Genomic DNA, 17,023 nt, shown 5'->3' with positions numbered 1-17,023 from the left:
TGGGAGAAATCCAGCCTCAAAGTTTCTGAAAGATTCTCACCTACCTGGGGAGCCAGGTAACAGTGGCTGCTCATTTGCATTATATTTACATAAATCCAACCCCCTACCGGTCTAGCTATCAGTGACATCTGTTAACCCACAGGACAGTCAATAATTTATTCATGTACCCATGGATGTGTTATTCTTGCATCCAAAGGTGTTATTCACCCATGGGTGTGTATTCACACATTATTCAAGCATTTCACTCTCGTCGTTTCTTCAGTTTCATTTCTAGTTTCTAGTTCGGGTTCAGAATCAGAAGTGAGATTGGAGTTGGCATGACCAGAAGCATCTGGCTTCTTGAAGAAGTACTGCCAAAGATTTGCGCTGTAACAGCCCCAATTTAGTTCTTCTGCAATGTGTTTTTTCTGCTCCATCTTCAGTCAATGATGAAAACACACACAGCTTCCAGAAGTAACAGTGACAGTTACTAGCCTACTTTAAATGCAGGAGCGTCTGCTTAAGTAGCCATGTGGTTCCTCTTTAACATGCAGCTGATGGGCTGAAAAAAGGAACAAAAGTATGTGAATAGCCAAAGAAAGCCAATATGCTAATTTACTGCGGTATAACCACACCCCCAAAAAGGAACCGGCTTTTCCCCTAAAACAACCCAAATTCAGATACAAAGTTTATGTTTTTAAGGCCCCCAATACTGTTATGTGAAGCATGGAATGGCTTCTTCGTGATTTCAACCTGCATATTCTGCAAAAAAATGAAAATCACTAATCCAAAAAAAAAGAAAAAAAAAAGAAGATTTTTCTTTGTTTACACGACTTGTGCCGGGCCGACTTGTTGCTGGCTTTCTGGTGGCGGGTCACATTTCAAATAAGATCATTCCACATAAAATGGAAAGTGAAGCCCTTTTGTTCTGCAGACAAAAGTCAGCTTGAGGGAACTCAGATTCCCATAATACCCTATTTTTCAAACCTATCCGTTAAAGCCCTGCATATTAAAAACACAGCTCCCATTTTGTTCGCTCTCTTTCTCCTCTTTCAACACTCTTCTCAACTGTAAAAAAGACTAGGCAAGTTAATGCTTGCAGCAGACTCTACATTTGAAAGATAACTCCACAAACAGCAACAGCAACAAAGTTGAGTTAGAGCCAAACTCCTTACTCTGCAAGGACAAAGAAAAACCATCCTCTTTTTGGCTGTACCTTTGGAATACAGCACAGCAAAGACTGCCCTGGAACCACAAATCTTTCACACCACGTTCATCCACAATGAATAACTGCAGAGTAACAAAAGAAGTGCACTACAGCATCTCTTTTTTACCCTCCATTCATGGACTAGTAACAGAAGAACTGGACCTGTTTAACCTCAACAACCTGTTTAACCTTAACACCGTAACAGTGCCAACTAAGCAAAATTGTATAACTTTTGTCAATGTACGTGTAACATTACTTAGTATATTTTATTGATTTCATCTCTTTTCAGGTTATTGGGTAACTGGCTTTGCAAAAACTACATTGATGTTATTAAGCTAATTCCTCTCATAGACCCAGGGTCTTGCATGCAACTTAACATCCTTTTTTACAAACCCGACACTATTATATGACATAGGTCACACGTAAACTCCAATTTCGCAAACATAACTTCACTCAGAGAGGGAACTCTAAGCTCCCATTTCACTTTGTTGTTCCTCTGATCAGCTACATGTGCTCAGAAGATTCATTTAACTCCAATTCAGTTTTATTCAGTATTATTTTTGGAAATCACTTTGCTCACTACCATTGTTCTACAGTAGCCCAGAACGGACAAACAAGGCTCTAGATAAGACCATTTGCGTTTTCACATCAGCCACTACAGTTAAAAGCCCACCTGCCACTGGCAGTGCAAGAAAAATAACTGACTTGTAACGTGAAACTGCTTTATTCAGTGTTTTTAGTGGTTTAAATTACCACTGGAAAGGATAATTCTAATTCTAACCGAGAGAAATCTCAGCTGGTAGAATGTGCAATCCGCACTGCTTGATGCCACTAAATCCCCCTAAATCTTACACACTGAAACTTAGAGGGGCAAAAGGAATTCCTGTTTGACACAACATTTCATCTTGGCAACCATTTTATCCAAAGGCTGTTCTTCTTTGTTGCAGTCCATTATATTATTTAGGGTGCTGTGACAGTTGAGTTTCTACAATTCTGTTTGTCCTTGTACGTGTTTGATTGTTTGACAGTAATGTCTTACAAAATCATCTGCAGAAATGTTGTAAGATAGAATCCAGGCCCTTCCATGAATCCCTCTGTTATTCAATATCTTTCTTTCTCTGCTCAGGACTAGACCCAGCTGAACCTTACTTCCAGGACACTGATGTCTCTGTACGCCTGGACACCAGCGACGCCACCTTTGTGGATGTTATACACACTGATGGTCTTCCTTTCAACTCCAAACTTGGTACATATCATTCAGTACATTAACATGATGTCAGGAAAAGTGGAATTATTGTTTTAGTCCGTCTTAAACTGGACTAGTCCATCTGTAATGATAGTAAGTCAAACTTCTTGAAGTTGGACTAACACAGCAGTCCAGTTAAATGGCCTGATCGAGCTGTAACCGTAGCTCCACTTAAGCATTCAAATGCATTGACTGTTGATTACACTGAATGAGATCAAAGAGGGCATTTTTTGGTCAGTGTCTATACTTCTTCTACTTTCTAAAATTCCAGTCTAGTCTAGTCAAGTTGTAATAGATAAATACTGTGACAATGCATAAAAAATACCTAGGGACTTCAAAACAAAAATCCCTCAAATTACCACCCTAATGCTATTTTAAAAGTTGTATAATGAAGCTGAAAATAATGTAACTGAGGCATTAACATTTTCATCAAATTTAAGTAAAATCTGAAAAAATCTTCATCATCCTCTCAGGTCTGGGGATGTCACAGCCTGTGGGACACATTGATTTCTACCCCAATGGAGGAGAACTAATGCCTGGCTGCTCTGCCAACAAAGGCAGGCCCACTGACCTGGATGCCATCTGGCAGGGTGAGAGAAATCAGCACATCGACACATTTGATTTGACAAAATGGACACACAATTATCACTGTTATGATTTTAGTAGTTACATTTAGCCACATTTTTCTGCCACCCAGATATAGCAGTCAGATATAGATGTGTTGTCTATTTGGCTTTGGTTCCATTGTTGTGTCTAGGTGTTAATGTTGGTTTAACAGGACCTGCATAGCCTACTACCAGACATTGATTTTACCATTTCCCATGTCCATGTGGTCTGTCTGAACTAAAAAACTGTAACTAAGAGCAGCTTTTCAGTTCCCTGACAGTGAGTTTCTGATTAAATTGATCACTTAGTCTGAAAGTCAGAGCTCTCCAGTGACCCCCCTGTTCTGTAAAAATCACAAAGAAGATTAACATTTTTCACTTTTGCAAAAATACAATTCCTGTGACTAGGGCGCTTTTTGTCAAAACTCCACACAAAAAAACAACAATCAGACACACAAAATACAAAATACCTTACATCTCTTGCAAAAGTAAACACTACATTCAAAACTATATAAACTCTTCTAAAAATTATACTTTTGCATCAAAACTTTACACACAAAAACCAGTAATTAGATACTTCCACCACCAACTGCACACTGCTGTGTTTAATCTAAAACACGTTGAAGACTTCTACTTTTTTAATGATATCTGCTAAGTATAAAAACACTACTGCTATATGTCAGTTTCATTTATAGCATGCTGTAAAAATGAACACAAATGCAACTGGAAAACAAAACCAGTTTATTTTCAATACTCAACTGAAGAAGACATGAACAACTAAAACAAACAAAATACATTTACTGTCCATCCTGTCTCTGATGTGCATCTGGCACAGCACCTCATCAACATCACAAGCAACATGTTTTCTCTGGCCAAACATCAGGGGAAGTGTCATCTTGAGTGACGGATCTTTCTCCTCTTACTCGAACACCTCTTCCTCGAACTCTTTCTCCAAAATTTTCCTCCATTGTGCGCACCAAAGAGCAAACCTGACTCCTATTTATGGAGTTCAAGTTCTGATTTCTGTTTGAGCGGATCCATGTGTCCTCATGTGTGCATTCTGAGTGCAGGTGATTGCTAATTGAGTATGGCGTGTTTAGCAATTAACACACACAATCTTTCAGTGTTGGTGTTTCTAATGTAGAGAAGTCTGTTTGGTGTTTTTCAAATCACTGTGTGTAGTGTTTTGCAAAACAGTATGAGGCTGAGAATGTGCTTATAGCTGTGCAAATCACAGCTGAGGTTTTGCTCCTTGTGTGGCGATTTTCAATAATTGTATAATTGTTTTTAATTTAGATGTGTAGACAACTGTAAAAAACTGTAATACTGATTTCAGTCCAGGCCATCAAGTGCAACCTAATGCATTACAACTGTACTATCAGTTTTACAAAATAGGGTCAAATAAAGAATAGACTCTTCAGATCAAACTGAGAATCAAATGAAAATCAGATCTGACTATAACATATGTCCACGCACTGAACTGTTGTTAAATCTTAAGCTTTTTATCTTTTCTTGAAGTATATTATTTTGGTTTATACTGTTTTTAAAGTAAACATGACATGTTATATAACACATACGTGTAAAAAAAATCATGTGAAACATTTAGACAAAAATGATACAAAATATACATGAAATGACCTTTAAATCATGACTTAAGTCAGTAATATGAGTTGATATATGATATGACAAAGTAATCTCACATTTTTTTGTTGAAAAAAAGTCTGCTGAGACCATTTGTTATCATTTTTACAAATGGGTGGTTTCTGCGATATGATTCTTCATCAATTGAAATAAAAGAAAAAACAATAATAGAAAAAAAATTGCTAATGACTCATGAGTGTATTTAGAGTAGAAATCCACCATTACAATATGTTTTTGTTAGGAACATAATTAGGTTCTGAGTGGTTTACGTTCAGTACACTGACATTTTTAAGGCACCAGTTTACAGAAATTGCTGTTATTGTTGTTGTGGTGTGTGTGTGTGTGTGAAATGAAATAAATGAAAATAAATAAATGAAATATAATAACCTACAATTCAAATTACAATTACAATCCAGCTCCACACCCTCCATGAGTAAATTAACAGGTCTCATTTCACACTTTCAACAAAAACTGAAAATTGGAGCCTTGATGAGGGGAGGATTTAATACTGTTGTATTAGGCTGTTGCATTGGGACTTCTGATAGACTGTTTTATGCTCCACACTTCACTTCACAGTGCTCTCAAGTCTACCAACTTTGTCACAGGCACATTCCCTATACACAACACAGTCACTCATACATTATATTTTATCAGCTGTGTAACTTACAATGCAGAGCCCCCTGTGGAATATTGGAGTTGTCCCAATGGAAAGACTGTAAAGAAATCCCAGGCAGAGTTATTCTTGTTGGACCTATCTGAGCAATTTTTTTCTTATATGGATGGCAGCGGCCTTCTTTTGAAATGTGCCGCTGAGTAGTAAGGCTCAAGTAGCAGCATTGGTGCCATGCCTGGGTCTGGGTCTGGATGAGGGAGAGGGGGAGGAGGGGGGGGGGGGGGGGTTGGCACAGCTGAATCTGCCACTTTTGATCCTATAGATGAGAGAGAGAGAGAGAGAGAGAGAGAGAGAGCGAGAGGGAGCCAGGGCCACATAGCTGGAGGTCTTGGAGTTTGCCCGTACTGGAAGAGAAAACAACAGGCGCAGTGACGTCTTTCTCTGTCTGTATCTCCCTGACCCTGTCTCTCTGTCACACACACTAACTCTGATTCTAATGATGTTTGATTGTATTACTGGTGGTGACTTTCAAAACTGCAACTTCTGCCAAAACTTTTCTGTGCTGACATTTCATATATATATATATCTGTTATAAATGAGCAAAAAGCAAAGAAAAGAAAATGATTTAACAAAAGTGCTAAAAATGATATATATGATATATATATATATACACACACACACACACACACACACACACACACACATATACATATATATATATATATATATATATATATATATATATATACATATACATATACATATACATATATATTACATAATGTTAAAATTCCCCACCTATTTAACCCTTTAAAACTTTTTGGACATTTTTCCTTATTTTTTAAATTTTCTAAAAATGCTTTTTAAAACTAACTTCCAGGTCATTTTCTTGTCACCTTTTAATGTCATTTCTTGCAGTATGTGGGATATTTCTTGCCACGTTAGTCATTGCCTTTTTATTCTCATTTATTTGAAAGAAATCAAACCAATTTGCTCAGTTTTAAAGGGTTAAATAGCTTGTGAAAATCGTCAGAACCCACCTCAAGAAGACCAGTGGTAAGGTTTTAAAGGGTTAAAGTAATGTTCTCTTTCAGCTGACAGCTTCTCAATCGTCCGAATACCCAAGTCTTCCTCGTTCTCAGTGATGCATTATGACCCTGGTCAGAGGATCATGTGTTCATACTTAGCCTCTTGAAATTTAAGACTCAAATCTACATTCACAACTCTTCACTTCTTACCTTGTCCTCTTTTATGCCTCTCTCTGCTCCTCTTCCCTGTCATCACCTCTTTTTCTTTTCAAATCTTTTCCAGGTACCAAGAGGTTTGATGCCTGCAACCATGTCCGAGCCTACGAGTACTACAGTGAGAGCATGGTTAAACCTAACGGCTTTGTCGGATATGCCTGCTCTGACAAGGACAGCTTTGCTGCTGTAAGTCTTTTGTTCAACTTAAAGAGTTTAAGTTCCACTCCTATCCTGTGTTTACATTAAATTGTCATTACCAAAATGTACAAATACTCCATTGAAATTAAGCTGGAAAGTATAATCGGCAAAATACACTTCTTAAAAGTAATTATGCAGATTTCCCCCATTAGATTGTGAAATTACTGTTTACTCACGATCTTGTATTATTTAATTGTTATTAAATTGACACAAGTAGCTTTGTGATACTGTAACTGGTTGAGTTGGGACTAAGTTGGGACTTTCTGTCTTGGCCTATGACAACTCTTTATCTGCAAAGTAGCTGGTAGGCTGACTCCTGTAAGATAAATGTGGTGAAGCAAAAAGTACAATATTTCCTAAAATATAGTGTAGAGATATACACAGAAGGAGAGCACAAATACCTCTAACTTGTACATCATTTGAGTTAAATTAGCTTACATTCTGCACCTCATGACATGTTACTTTAAAAGCAAGGCAATGTGGTTAGCAGAGGCAGGAGGGCATCATTTTTTAACTATTCAGAGTTAGTCTTAGTGCCTGGTCAGAGCAGAAAGGGTTCCAGAGAAACTCATTTTGTGTCATTGTGAAATAAATTGGGCTGTAGACATGGTGACTACATGCAAGGCTACTTGGAGAGGTGGGTTAGTTTAAATAACAGATGTATTTGTTGCTTCACCTCGTGTCTCATTAATGATGGCAACTCATCGTACTCCCACATAATCTGGTGATATAAATTGGATAGTGCAACACAGCTGATTGGAAAGCTTCCCTTTGGACTCTGCTGTTCAAAGATCAGCAATGTGGAGATGGTTTGCTGTTTGTCAAAACCATGTCAAAGTTCCTAAAAAGTTGAAGTCTATGAAAGATCTGCAATGACATGCCAACACATTCTTATCCCAAGTTGCCACATTTGCCACTTTATCAGTGGACTTCTATGTCTACGTATCACATGCCTGGCATCCTCTTGCGTCTGCTGTTGACATTCTGGGATGCCACAACCAGCGCCACACACTAACAAAAGCACGTGGTTAAGATTAGAAAAAAAACATCATTCTTGGAACACCACGCTTATGGTTGAAAGTCCAGGGTTTGTTGGACCCATCCACTACCACTCCCTCCTGCCCTATATGGACCTTCGATCCCCTTTGTATAATGTCATTAGCAGCAACGATACAACCTGATGCAATCCAGTGGCCTAATTTACAGAGTACACCAGATTATGATCTGATGATGCCAGTCAGCATATCAAGCCCATTCTCTTTCTCCAGTTGTGACATACCACTACAAAAGCAACAGTTTTGGCATAAGATCCTGATGCTAAAAACCATCTTTCGCAGCTGTATAATAAACCCAACACAGCTGGACAGAACCATTCATAGTGTTATGATACGCTGCCGGACAGTGTTATGTTGAAACGCTGGTGGTAATGACGTAATATAAGGAGCATGAAGGTCCCTATACAGCGGGGGGGGGGGGTCTGGACCTTCATGAGGGAGTCCTGTGTCCGCCTTCATCTGAATGTGATGGGTTTTTTTCACACATACCATGTGCCTCTTTGTCCCAAACAAAACCATCTGTGCCAGCATGTGCTTTTGTTGAACTCCCAGCATTTGTTGAAATGTGCCTTTGTTGCCAAAACATGACCACGTGAAGCATCATCCCACCATGTGCTTTTGTAGATAGGGTAGGGGCATCCTGGAAACATCAACAGAACAACAGAAGAATATCTAGAGCGAAATACATAGACGCAGAAGTCTACTGCAAAACGGCATGTTACAACCTGGGATAAGAACGTGCCATGCCAGGTGCTGCCTGGCTGACCGGTTGCGTATCATAACATCGTGAAAGGCAGGGTATCATTCTGCTGTGACAGGTGGGTTTTGGTGTCTGTGTCTATTGTGAAAATCATTGACAAAGCGGTGGTATTTGATGACGGGCTGAACATACACCTCACCTTGTAAATCCAATGATTGCACTGAAATGATCATTTATTAACTGTTGCAAATGCTGTTGTCACATACAAAACTCCTGACATGAATTTGGATCAGTGGACTCAGAGAGTTAATGTAGAATAAGACATTTGTCTGTTTTACAGATGCATCAAAAGTTGTATGACAAGTTATCTGGATTTGTATGTAAAAATAGTGTGACAGACGAGGGGTCTGGGAGGCATCTGATGTCCTCGATTTAAACAGTGACTCAGAGGCAAAAGGGGCCCATATCCCCACCATCCCAGCAAGTGTATGGGCCTGCCACCTGTCGCTGTATGACACTGATATGGCTGTGAACCATTTCTTTGGTTTTAGAAGTTGATTCGGGAAGATTGGATTTTTGTTGCAGCTGAGGGCCGATGTAAATGGGCTTCCCTCATGTCCTCCATGGGGAGGGCTTGTATCTGCAGCTGTTGGTGTTAATGACAGTTTATCCCTGCTTTGGACACATGTCCTGATCAAAGGAGGCCGGGAAGCGCCGAGCATGACCTCATATGACTATGTCCCTGTTGAGAGATGACAGCACCTCCTTGTCGTTCACCTCGTAAACGCGCTCTGGTGTTATTCCTGCAGCCATAGCTGACAGCCACAAAGTCAGGCTGTTCCCACACAGTCCCTTATTGTAAAACCACTGCCATTCTCCACCTTCTTATTTATAAGGTGGAAATCTGCAACATTTTTAAGGAGTATAGGGGAAACATCTTTTAGGGTTGTCACTTTTCCACGACTATTTATTGACAGGAAAAGACTCTTACACTCCATCACAGAATGAGTTCATTCTTCACACCTCACCATGTCCTTGACTCCACAGGGAAAGTGTTTCCCATATGCAGACAGCAAATGTCCTCTGATGGGCTACTATGCTGACAGGTTCACTATGACTGATGGTATTTCAAAGACGAAGTACTTCCTCAACACGGGCAGTTCAAAGCCCTTTGGCCGTAAGTATCCCGCCCTTCCTTGGAAGTGTGACTTAAATACAGGCTCTAAGAGCTCGCTGTTCAGATTTCACTGTGAAGAACCACTTAGTGCGTTTCCATGCACAGTCAAGTGGAGCTATGTTCATAGTTTGAGTAGACTATTTAACTGGATTACTGTCCTTGTCTCAGAATACAGTACTGCAAGAGAGTTTATTTATTGATGAAAGTATGTAAGACTCCACCACAGCAGGTGGAGAAATGGCCCCTTTCAGGTAGTTGCTATAAAACTATATTTTTATACGGTCTATGATATAGGCGGAAGTACAATCACAGCTATTTATTTACAAAGAACAGTTGTGACTGTAAACTCTGCCTTCATTGATTAGTTTTAAGTAACCTAAAAAAAATCAGTTTAAGTGTAGTCTAAACCACTGTCTTTCAAAGTGGGGAGCTGCGACCCCTCGGCTGTCAGGGGGCGTCAGGGGGCCGCGGAAACTGTGGAAAAAGGGAGAATATTGAAGGAAAAAAAAATCAACTAAAAACATTATTTGTGACAATGATTTTTTAATCAGCGTTACCCATTGATAACCGAGACTATGGTAGGCCACAATAGTCTAATTTGTCCCGCTATAGTCTCAATGAATGGAACTGGACTGTTAATTAGGAGCGGTATTAAAATACACTGTTGGGCTATTTGTAGCGCAGAAGAGGAGAAAACAGAGCAGCAGACCGTCAGGTGCATTAAAAGTGAAAGTAAACCATATTCTGCTGGGCCTAAAACTCTCTTTCTCTGACAAAAATCAGCAAATATCTTCTCTCATCAATTGATCTGATCAGCTGTGAATGTATCAACAGATCATTTATCCACCCCACGAGTGATATTCAGCTGCCAAGAAGATAAAAAGAACTGTCTGCTGCGCTGTGTTCACAGACCCACAAAAAGCATCAAATATTAGTGTGACACCACCATCACATCAAAAATATTTTTGAGATTTTTTTCAGGAGGTTAAAATATGTTTTGCTGCATCCACAGCAGTACATTAGCTTCTGTGCCGGTGTTGTGGGACTGTACTTTATTTATATGATGAGGGGGTGGCTGAGGTGTACCTTTTTTATTTAAAATAAATATAAAATACTAAAGTTTTACACTGCTCACCTAGTCCAAAATCAAAAACACAAGTCCCTCCTCAGTGCTCAGATTTTTAGAAATGCCTCACCAATTTTGCAGAACCTCTTCCCCCCTCATAAGTAACGAACAGTCCTTACCAAAATACCGAGGGAGGCTGGTGCAGTGACGAGTTAAAGTCCAACTGAGGTGTTTATATGACAGACTAGCTCGACTCCCAATCCCATTATCTGGGTGTGTTAGTCCAAAACAAAAACGTTTTTCTAGCACCCTTAAAAGTTTTCATTTCAGGGTAGTGTTTGAAAGTTTGAGTTTAATTTTGTCTCTGCCTGGACCTCTCAGTATATCGAACTTTACAGTTTTTAAGTACGGGCATTATTAATTTTTAATCACCAAGACTGCAGGGCACACTCACAGGATGTGCCACAGCATTAGGTGAAAGTAATCCATGTTACATTATCCTTCCAAAGTTGTAGGCTACCATTATTGTTAGTTTTTGCCAGTACTATGCTGTAGGTTTTCAAGGTTTTTACTCCAGCGTTCTTTGATAATCCCTCCCAATGGAGAGTGATGCATCAAGATGTGTATGACACTATCGTGAAATAATGTGACTGCTTACTGTTTCTTTCTGTTTCTAGGTTACAGCTACAGAGTGAAACTGACCCTGGATAGTGCCAGCGGGTCTAACCTGGGCTACATGTATGTGGCACTAGCTGGAGCCAGTGCCAGCACCAAGGAGCACCAGATTCATTCGTAAGAACATTACAACACAATTCTGTGGAAAACACCAAGAGCTTATAATCCATGTGACATCACTGATTGAGGAATTGCTGAGGTAAACCTGCCTCCTTTGTCTAGTATTTTGTGTTTGTCTTTGTTGACCAGAGGGTTATTCCAAAGGAAATTTGAGCGTAATTGAAAAAAGCCTAATTTGATTTAACATCAACTTCCATTTAAAACCCAAGCCTTTCCACCAACACAGCTTAGCCTCGTCTTATCAGCATTAACTCGAGCCAGGCTGGAATACATTTTAGCTCAGCGTGCACACGGAGTACATAAGCAGCCTCGAACAGTCAATGGTCAACAATAGAACATTTTGTGGCAAAAAGAAAGATGAGAGCCGTGCTCTTCTCAGCAACAGAACAAACAAAGATGATAATAAGCGACATTAACCACAATGTTCTGAACAGACACTTTCATGAATACTAACAAAAACTGACCTTTGCATTTTGGAACATAAAATGAAAAACTTAACTACAAACCACAATTTGCTCAGTAGGCATCAATAGGCATGATGGAAAATGGGTGTTTCTACAATGTAGCCTACAGTCTACAAACTCTAAAATGATGATGATCATGAATAAAATGGGAATCTGACAAGACCGAACTTGGACAAGAACCCAAATGCATGACTCAAGAGACAAAAGTATCAAACAAAACAATTTTCTGCAGTGTTTGAGAAAGAGACATTAGAGACTCTAGCTATCAACTGGAAGCTTTAAGAATTGAGGACTGACAACCCAGAGATGGCACTGGCCATGTATTATGTGGGAAGCAGCAGCTGATTAAAAGAAAGCTCTGATGCGATGGCTTCTCTTATGAGTAAAGTACTCTCAAGTATATTTTGAACTTCCCATATGTGCAAAACTCTATGTCCAGTTCCATGAGTGGCCTTTTCACTTGTGGCCTTCTGTTGGCTTAGATCACATTTCACAGTAAGAGAAACACATAAACTAGCTGAAACCAATAAAAACATGTTTTATATGACACCGAAATCTGGTCTGCTGGAGTGGCTGATCACAAAGGAAAAAAACTGGTTTGACTGGTACTCTACAGTATGCTCACATACTAAACTGATGACATAGTAACCACAATGAAGGTCTGAAGCCTTTAAAGTACTTTAAATACATAACATATTGTAGTATTGCAACATGTTGAATGAGTTTTATGTAATGAGTGAACAACACATCACCACCCACTCTGTGGGAGTCATGCTGCTCAGATTTCACTGTCAGAGCCATCTGAGGAGGAAGATGGTTTTCTCAAGTGCCCTCTATCTGATCTATTGTGACGTCTTTCTAGGGGTTCACTGAAGCCTGGGACGATCTATGAGGCACTGATCGACGCTGAGGTGGACGTTGGTCATGTGAAAGAAGTGAAGTTCCGGTGGAACAACCACATCATTAACCCAATGAAACCCACGTATGGTGCATCCAAGGTGGAGCTGCAGAGTGGAAAAGACAAAAAGATGTAAGTTTTTATGTAAACAGGTGGCACTCCTCACACTTTAATGTGAACTGACAAAGAGCTAAAATCAATTCAATTAAATTTTAAACTTTATTTATGATTTCATTGTCAAATATCACAATTTGCCTCAGGGATTTACAGCATACAACATGTCTTTGTCCTTGGACACTCAGTAGATAAGGAAAACTCCGCCAAAAAACCCTTAATTAGGAAAAAATGGTAGAAACTTCAGGAAGAGCAGCAAAGGAGGGATCCTTCTTTCAGGAAGGACAGACGTGCAATAGATGTTAACATAATAAATGTACAGTAATTCATATGACGAAATGACACAAAGAGGAAGAGAGAGAGAGAGAGAGAGAGAGAGAGAGATGGCGAGATTTATGGCAGTGACAACAATCATAACATGAATTTGAATATGAATATTAATAAAAGTACTTTATAATAGGATGTATGTTAGATATGTTTCAATATAAATAGATATGAGTATAAGAGTACATGTATGTGGCAATAATAATTACTGTCATGAAACTATTTGATTGCAGCTCTTCACAATAGCTTCTGTCTTTCACCTGCTGTTTATTTTGCATGTTTCTTTGACCTGTTGTGTATGAATATCAGCTGTCTCCAAACATTAAACTGATGTTAGTAATTCACCTCCTAGTGGTAAAAGGAAGAGTCAAAGGATGGGGATGGGATGATGTTTGCAATTAACCCTATTGTTTTATTGACCTTTTCCTGCTTGGGATCCTACAGCCACTATTGCTCTATCTATATATAATGATAATGCAGTGATTTCAATATTAAAAACAATATTATGAAAATATATATTTTTTCCTTTTTCTCTGACCTTTAAAACACAATATGTGGAAATTTATTGAAATGATAACTCTTCCCTTTACCACCAGACATGCAGATGTAATGACGGTGACAAAGTACAAAAATGACCATAGATCATTGTAATCGCAGTAAATAGGGGTATATTTTTATATTTCATGTGTTAATTTCTTTGATATGTTACACAAGAACAAATATTGTCTCTGTGGCTGCTGTATTAGGTAAACCTGCTTGTACAATCTAATCCAGCCCAATACAAAATAACAGTCCTGCCATACTTTTGAAATGCCCATAATGTTCAGTTTTTAACACTGTCAGAGCAGTGTTCATTCAGCTCTACAGTATGCTTCAGCATTGTGCTCATAGTAGTGGTGTTATATGCTGTACTGCATTATATTTAGAGGTGTTCATAATATCCTGATAAGAATGACAAAAAAAGGAACCCCTCTGAATACAATGTAATCCAGTCAGGGGTGAAGAACCAAAACCAGCTTCAGCCACTAGAGGGCAGCAACAGACTGTGGTCTGTGTACTGTGCTGGGTGATGCTGAGGGCAGCTGCATGGTGGGGTGAGATGGTAAAGTGGAGAACATCTTGAGGATTTGTTATTATGGTATTCACCTTCATATCATGACAATACATCTATCAGTAGGAAAAGAATATACAGTGATTTTGCTCATGATGGATCAAAAACTGAATGTAATTGTATGAAAACAATTTGAATTCCAATATGCAAACTAGGATGTGTTGCTCAGTAATAAGGGAGTAACAAAACACTGCCGTGTAGACATCTTTGTATGCAGTAAATTTAAATGGATACTGAGGACAAAATATTCATCTATAATGTGCCTTTTTCTCTCATGTTCTTCCTTCATAGCTTCTTCTTCTGTGGAACAGAGAATGTGAAGGAGAACGCCATCCAGTCTGTGTTTCCATGCCCAGTTTAACTCGTCACCATCACCATGTTATTCAGAGTCTGTCAATAAACAGTCTGCATTCACACCTCTTCAGTTATTTCATCTGATTCTTTGTTCTGTTATGCAGAATGTAGTCTAATAGAGTGTTATGAAAATCTGACAATGAAGAGAGTACAATGAGCGCAGAGGACTGAAGAAGATCAGCTCACTGATAGAAACAGATTAGAGGGGAGATAGAAAAGGAGGTGGAGAAGAACTGACGTGAAACCCAAACTGAACTAACTTTCCTACAGCATGTTTGTATTGACCTGAGAGATCAGGAATAACAAGAGAAGGAAATATTTAAAGCCACAAGTTGTGGCCTCAATGCAGGCAATTTACTGAATATGAAGAATAAAAAGTATGGTGTTAGTCCTGCCTTCCCTCCAACAGCCTCAACACATAGCTGAGCTGCAGTGCATGTAAGTCAACCACCAAACACCACCTACTTTGCCCTTTCAAAATAAAAGGTCATTTGCCTTTATTAGAGCTCTTTAAAGTAGCATTAGGGCTGGAACAAAAGGAGGAAACTCAAAAAAAAGTGGGGTTTTGCCTGGGGGTGTTCAGTGTGCTTGATACGCATTCCCATCATCTGACGTTTAGAGCCTCTCCTCACTTGTTGGTTAAACTCACAAGCCATAACCTAAAAGTTGTTTGTGAATTCAGTATTTATCATAACCTCATTAATAAACTTAAAGGAGATCTCATGCCCAACAGTACATCAAACAGAGATGATTTTGTAAAAGAGACACTCAGTTTTTAGAAGGTCCTCTACAAGGTAGGCTACTGTAACCATGCTAACAAACCAGAATCACTCTCAACTTCCATACACTCAATTGTAAATTAAATATCGATTGATATGGTGAGGTTCACTTCAAATCTGTGACAAACTGATGTTGGGCTTAAGGTTAAGCAAATTAACATAAATGCTGCCAAGCCTTTATTTCCAAATGAAACCTGTCAGTGTAAAGTTAGCCTCTTAACAGTTAGCTAATGTTAGGGAATAAGCCTGGTCATGAAGATTTTATAAATATTACACGAAAGAAGCGTTTGCAAATTACATTACTGGGTAACTAATTCAATAACATTAGCTAATGGAGGATATTTTGGTGAGCAAGAAGGCTGGTGAATACATGAATAATCATAATATCAATAATGTTAATACATTAATCAATAAAAGTCTTATGATAAAATAAAAAATAAATAAATAAATAATGGACACTGACAGAAGCAAGCAAACAAACAAAAAAATCACACTCATATCACATCAGTGTGATATCACCAGATAAAATTTTCCTTGTCTAAAAATCTGTTGCTTTTTTTTTATTTGTAAAAGCAAGAGAGTAAAGTGGTGAGTTTAAATCCATCCAGTATAGATTGAAACAGGGGTGTGAACCCAAGCTTTTTTGTTTTTTAGGGTTTTTTTTTTTTAAATATTTTTTTAGTTAATATTCCTTTTTTGTTTTTGTGTTCAGCTGACGCGGCAGGGGGATACATAAAAGTTTTTTTGTTATTGTACATGGTTTTAAATAGACACATTTTGTTTGTTATATCAGTAATTACTTCTTGTTGTCTCATTTTGAGAGAAAAAACAACAACCTCATTATCAACCATGAATTTATGATTATACATTTACTGTGTTACAAATTTCGTATTATATTGTCAGTAAATATGGGTATAACCCTTTCATGCATGAATTATTAAAAACCAGAGCAATACTTTTTTTGTATATTATTTTTCACTTCTGAGGACATGAAGAGTGATGGTAAAAATAATAATAATAATAATACTCATAAGTTTGGGCAAGTTACAGAAGTGTCCACTAAAGTGGACATCATGCAATCATGTCACGGGTAAATTATGACAAAATAAATCATATTTTTATGTGTTTAATTTGTATCTATGCATAAACTACAAAAAAAATGCTTTCATTTCTTTTAACAGACTTTTGTTACCACCCTCCCTGCAACCCTCATTAAGTTTTTTCTCCTTAGTCCCACCCCTATCATCCCCTGTTGAACTGTTGTTTTTTGCCAATGAACATTTTCAAACATAACACACACACACAAAAAATGCAAATAAAATGTACAAAAAAAAAGTCCATGCAGAACATCCTTCTTTTTCAAATCCAGACATTCTGTAGAGGGGTCAGGCATTTACAGTGGTCACATCCAAGAAGTGAAAGAACACTCGGATGTACCACGGTTTGTTTTTGT

General features: G+C 38.4%; 1 protein-coding gene across 1 annotated transcript in view; it reads left to right on the top strand.

Moving 5' to 3' along the window:
• LOC121954536 (inactive pancreatic lipase-related protein 1-like) overlaps nt 1-14,853 on the top strand; it is a 30,051-nt gene extending 15,198 nt beyond the window's left edge. Inside the window, 7 exon segments of the mRNA XM_042502094.1 lie at nt 2,313-2,432; nt 2,906-3,022; nt 6,603-6,721; nt 9,536-9,665; nt 11,409-11,523; nt 12,853-13,020; nt 14,729-14,853. Of these exon segments, the coding sequence (XP_042358028.1) occupies nt 2,313-2,432; nt 2,906-3,022; nt 6,603-6,721; nt 9,536-9,665; nt 11,409-11,523; nt 12,853-13,020; nt 14,729-14,798 (839 nt within the window). The 3' untranslated portion in view covers nt 14,799-14,853.
• The last annotated feature ends 2,170 nt before the right edge of the window (nt 14,854-17,023 follow it).

Source organism: Plectropomus leopardus, chromosome 15, assembly GCF_008729295.1.
Source record: "Plectropomus leopardus isolate mb chromosome 15, YSFRI_Pleo_2.0, whole genome shotgun sequence".
NCBI lineage: Eukaryota > Metazoa > Chordata > Actinopteri > Perciformes > Serranidae > Plectropomus > Plectropomus leopardus.
The sequence above is the reverse complement of the archived record's forward strand: the minus strand, read 5'-3'. Positions and strand labels throughout refer to the sequence as shown.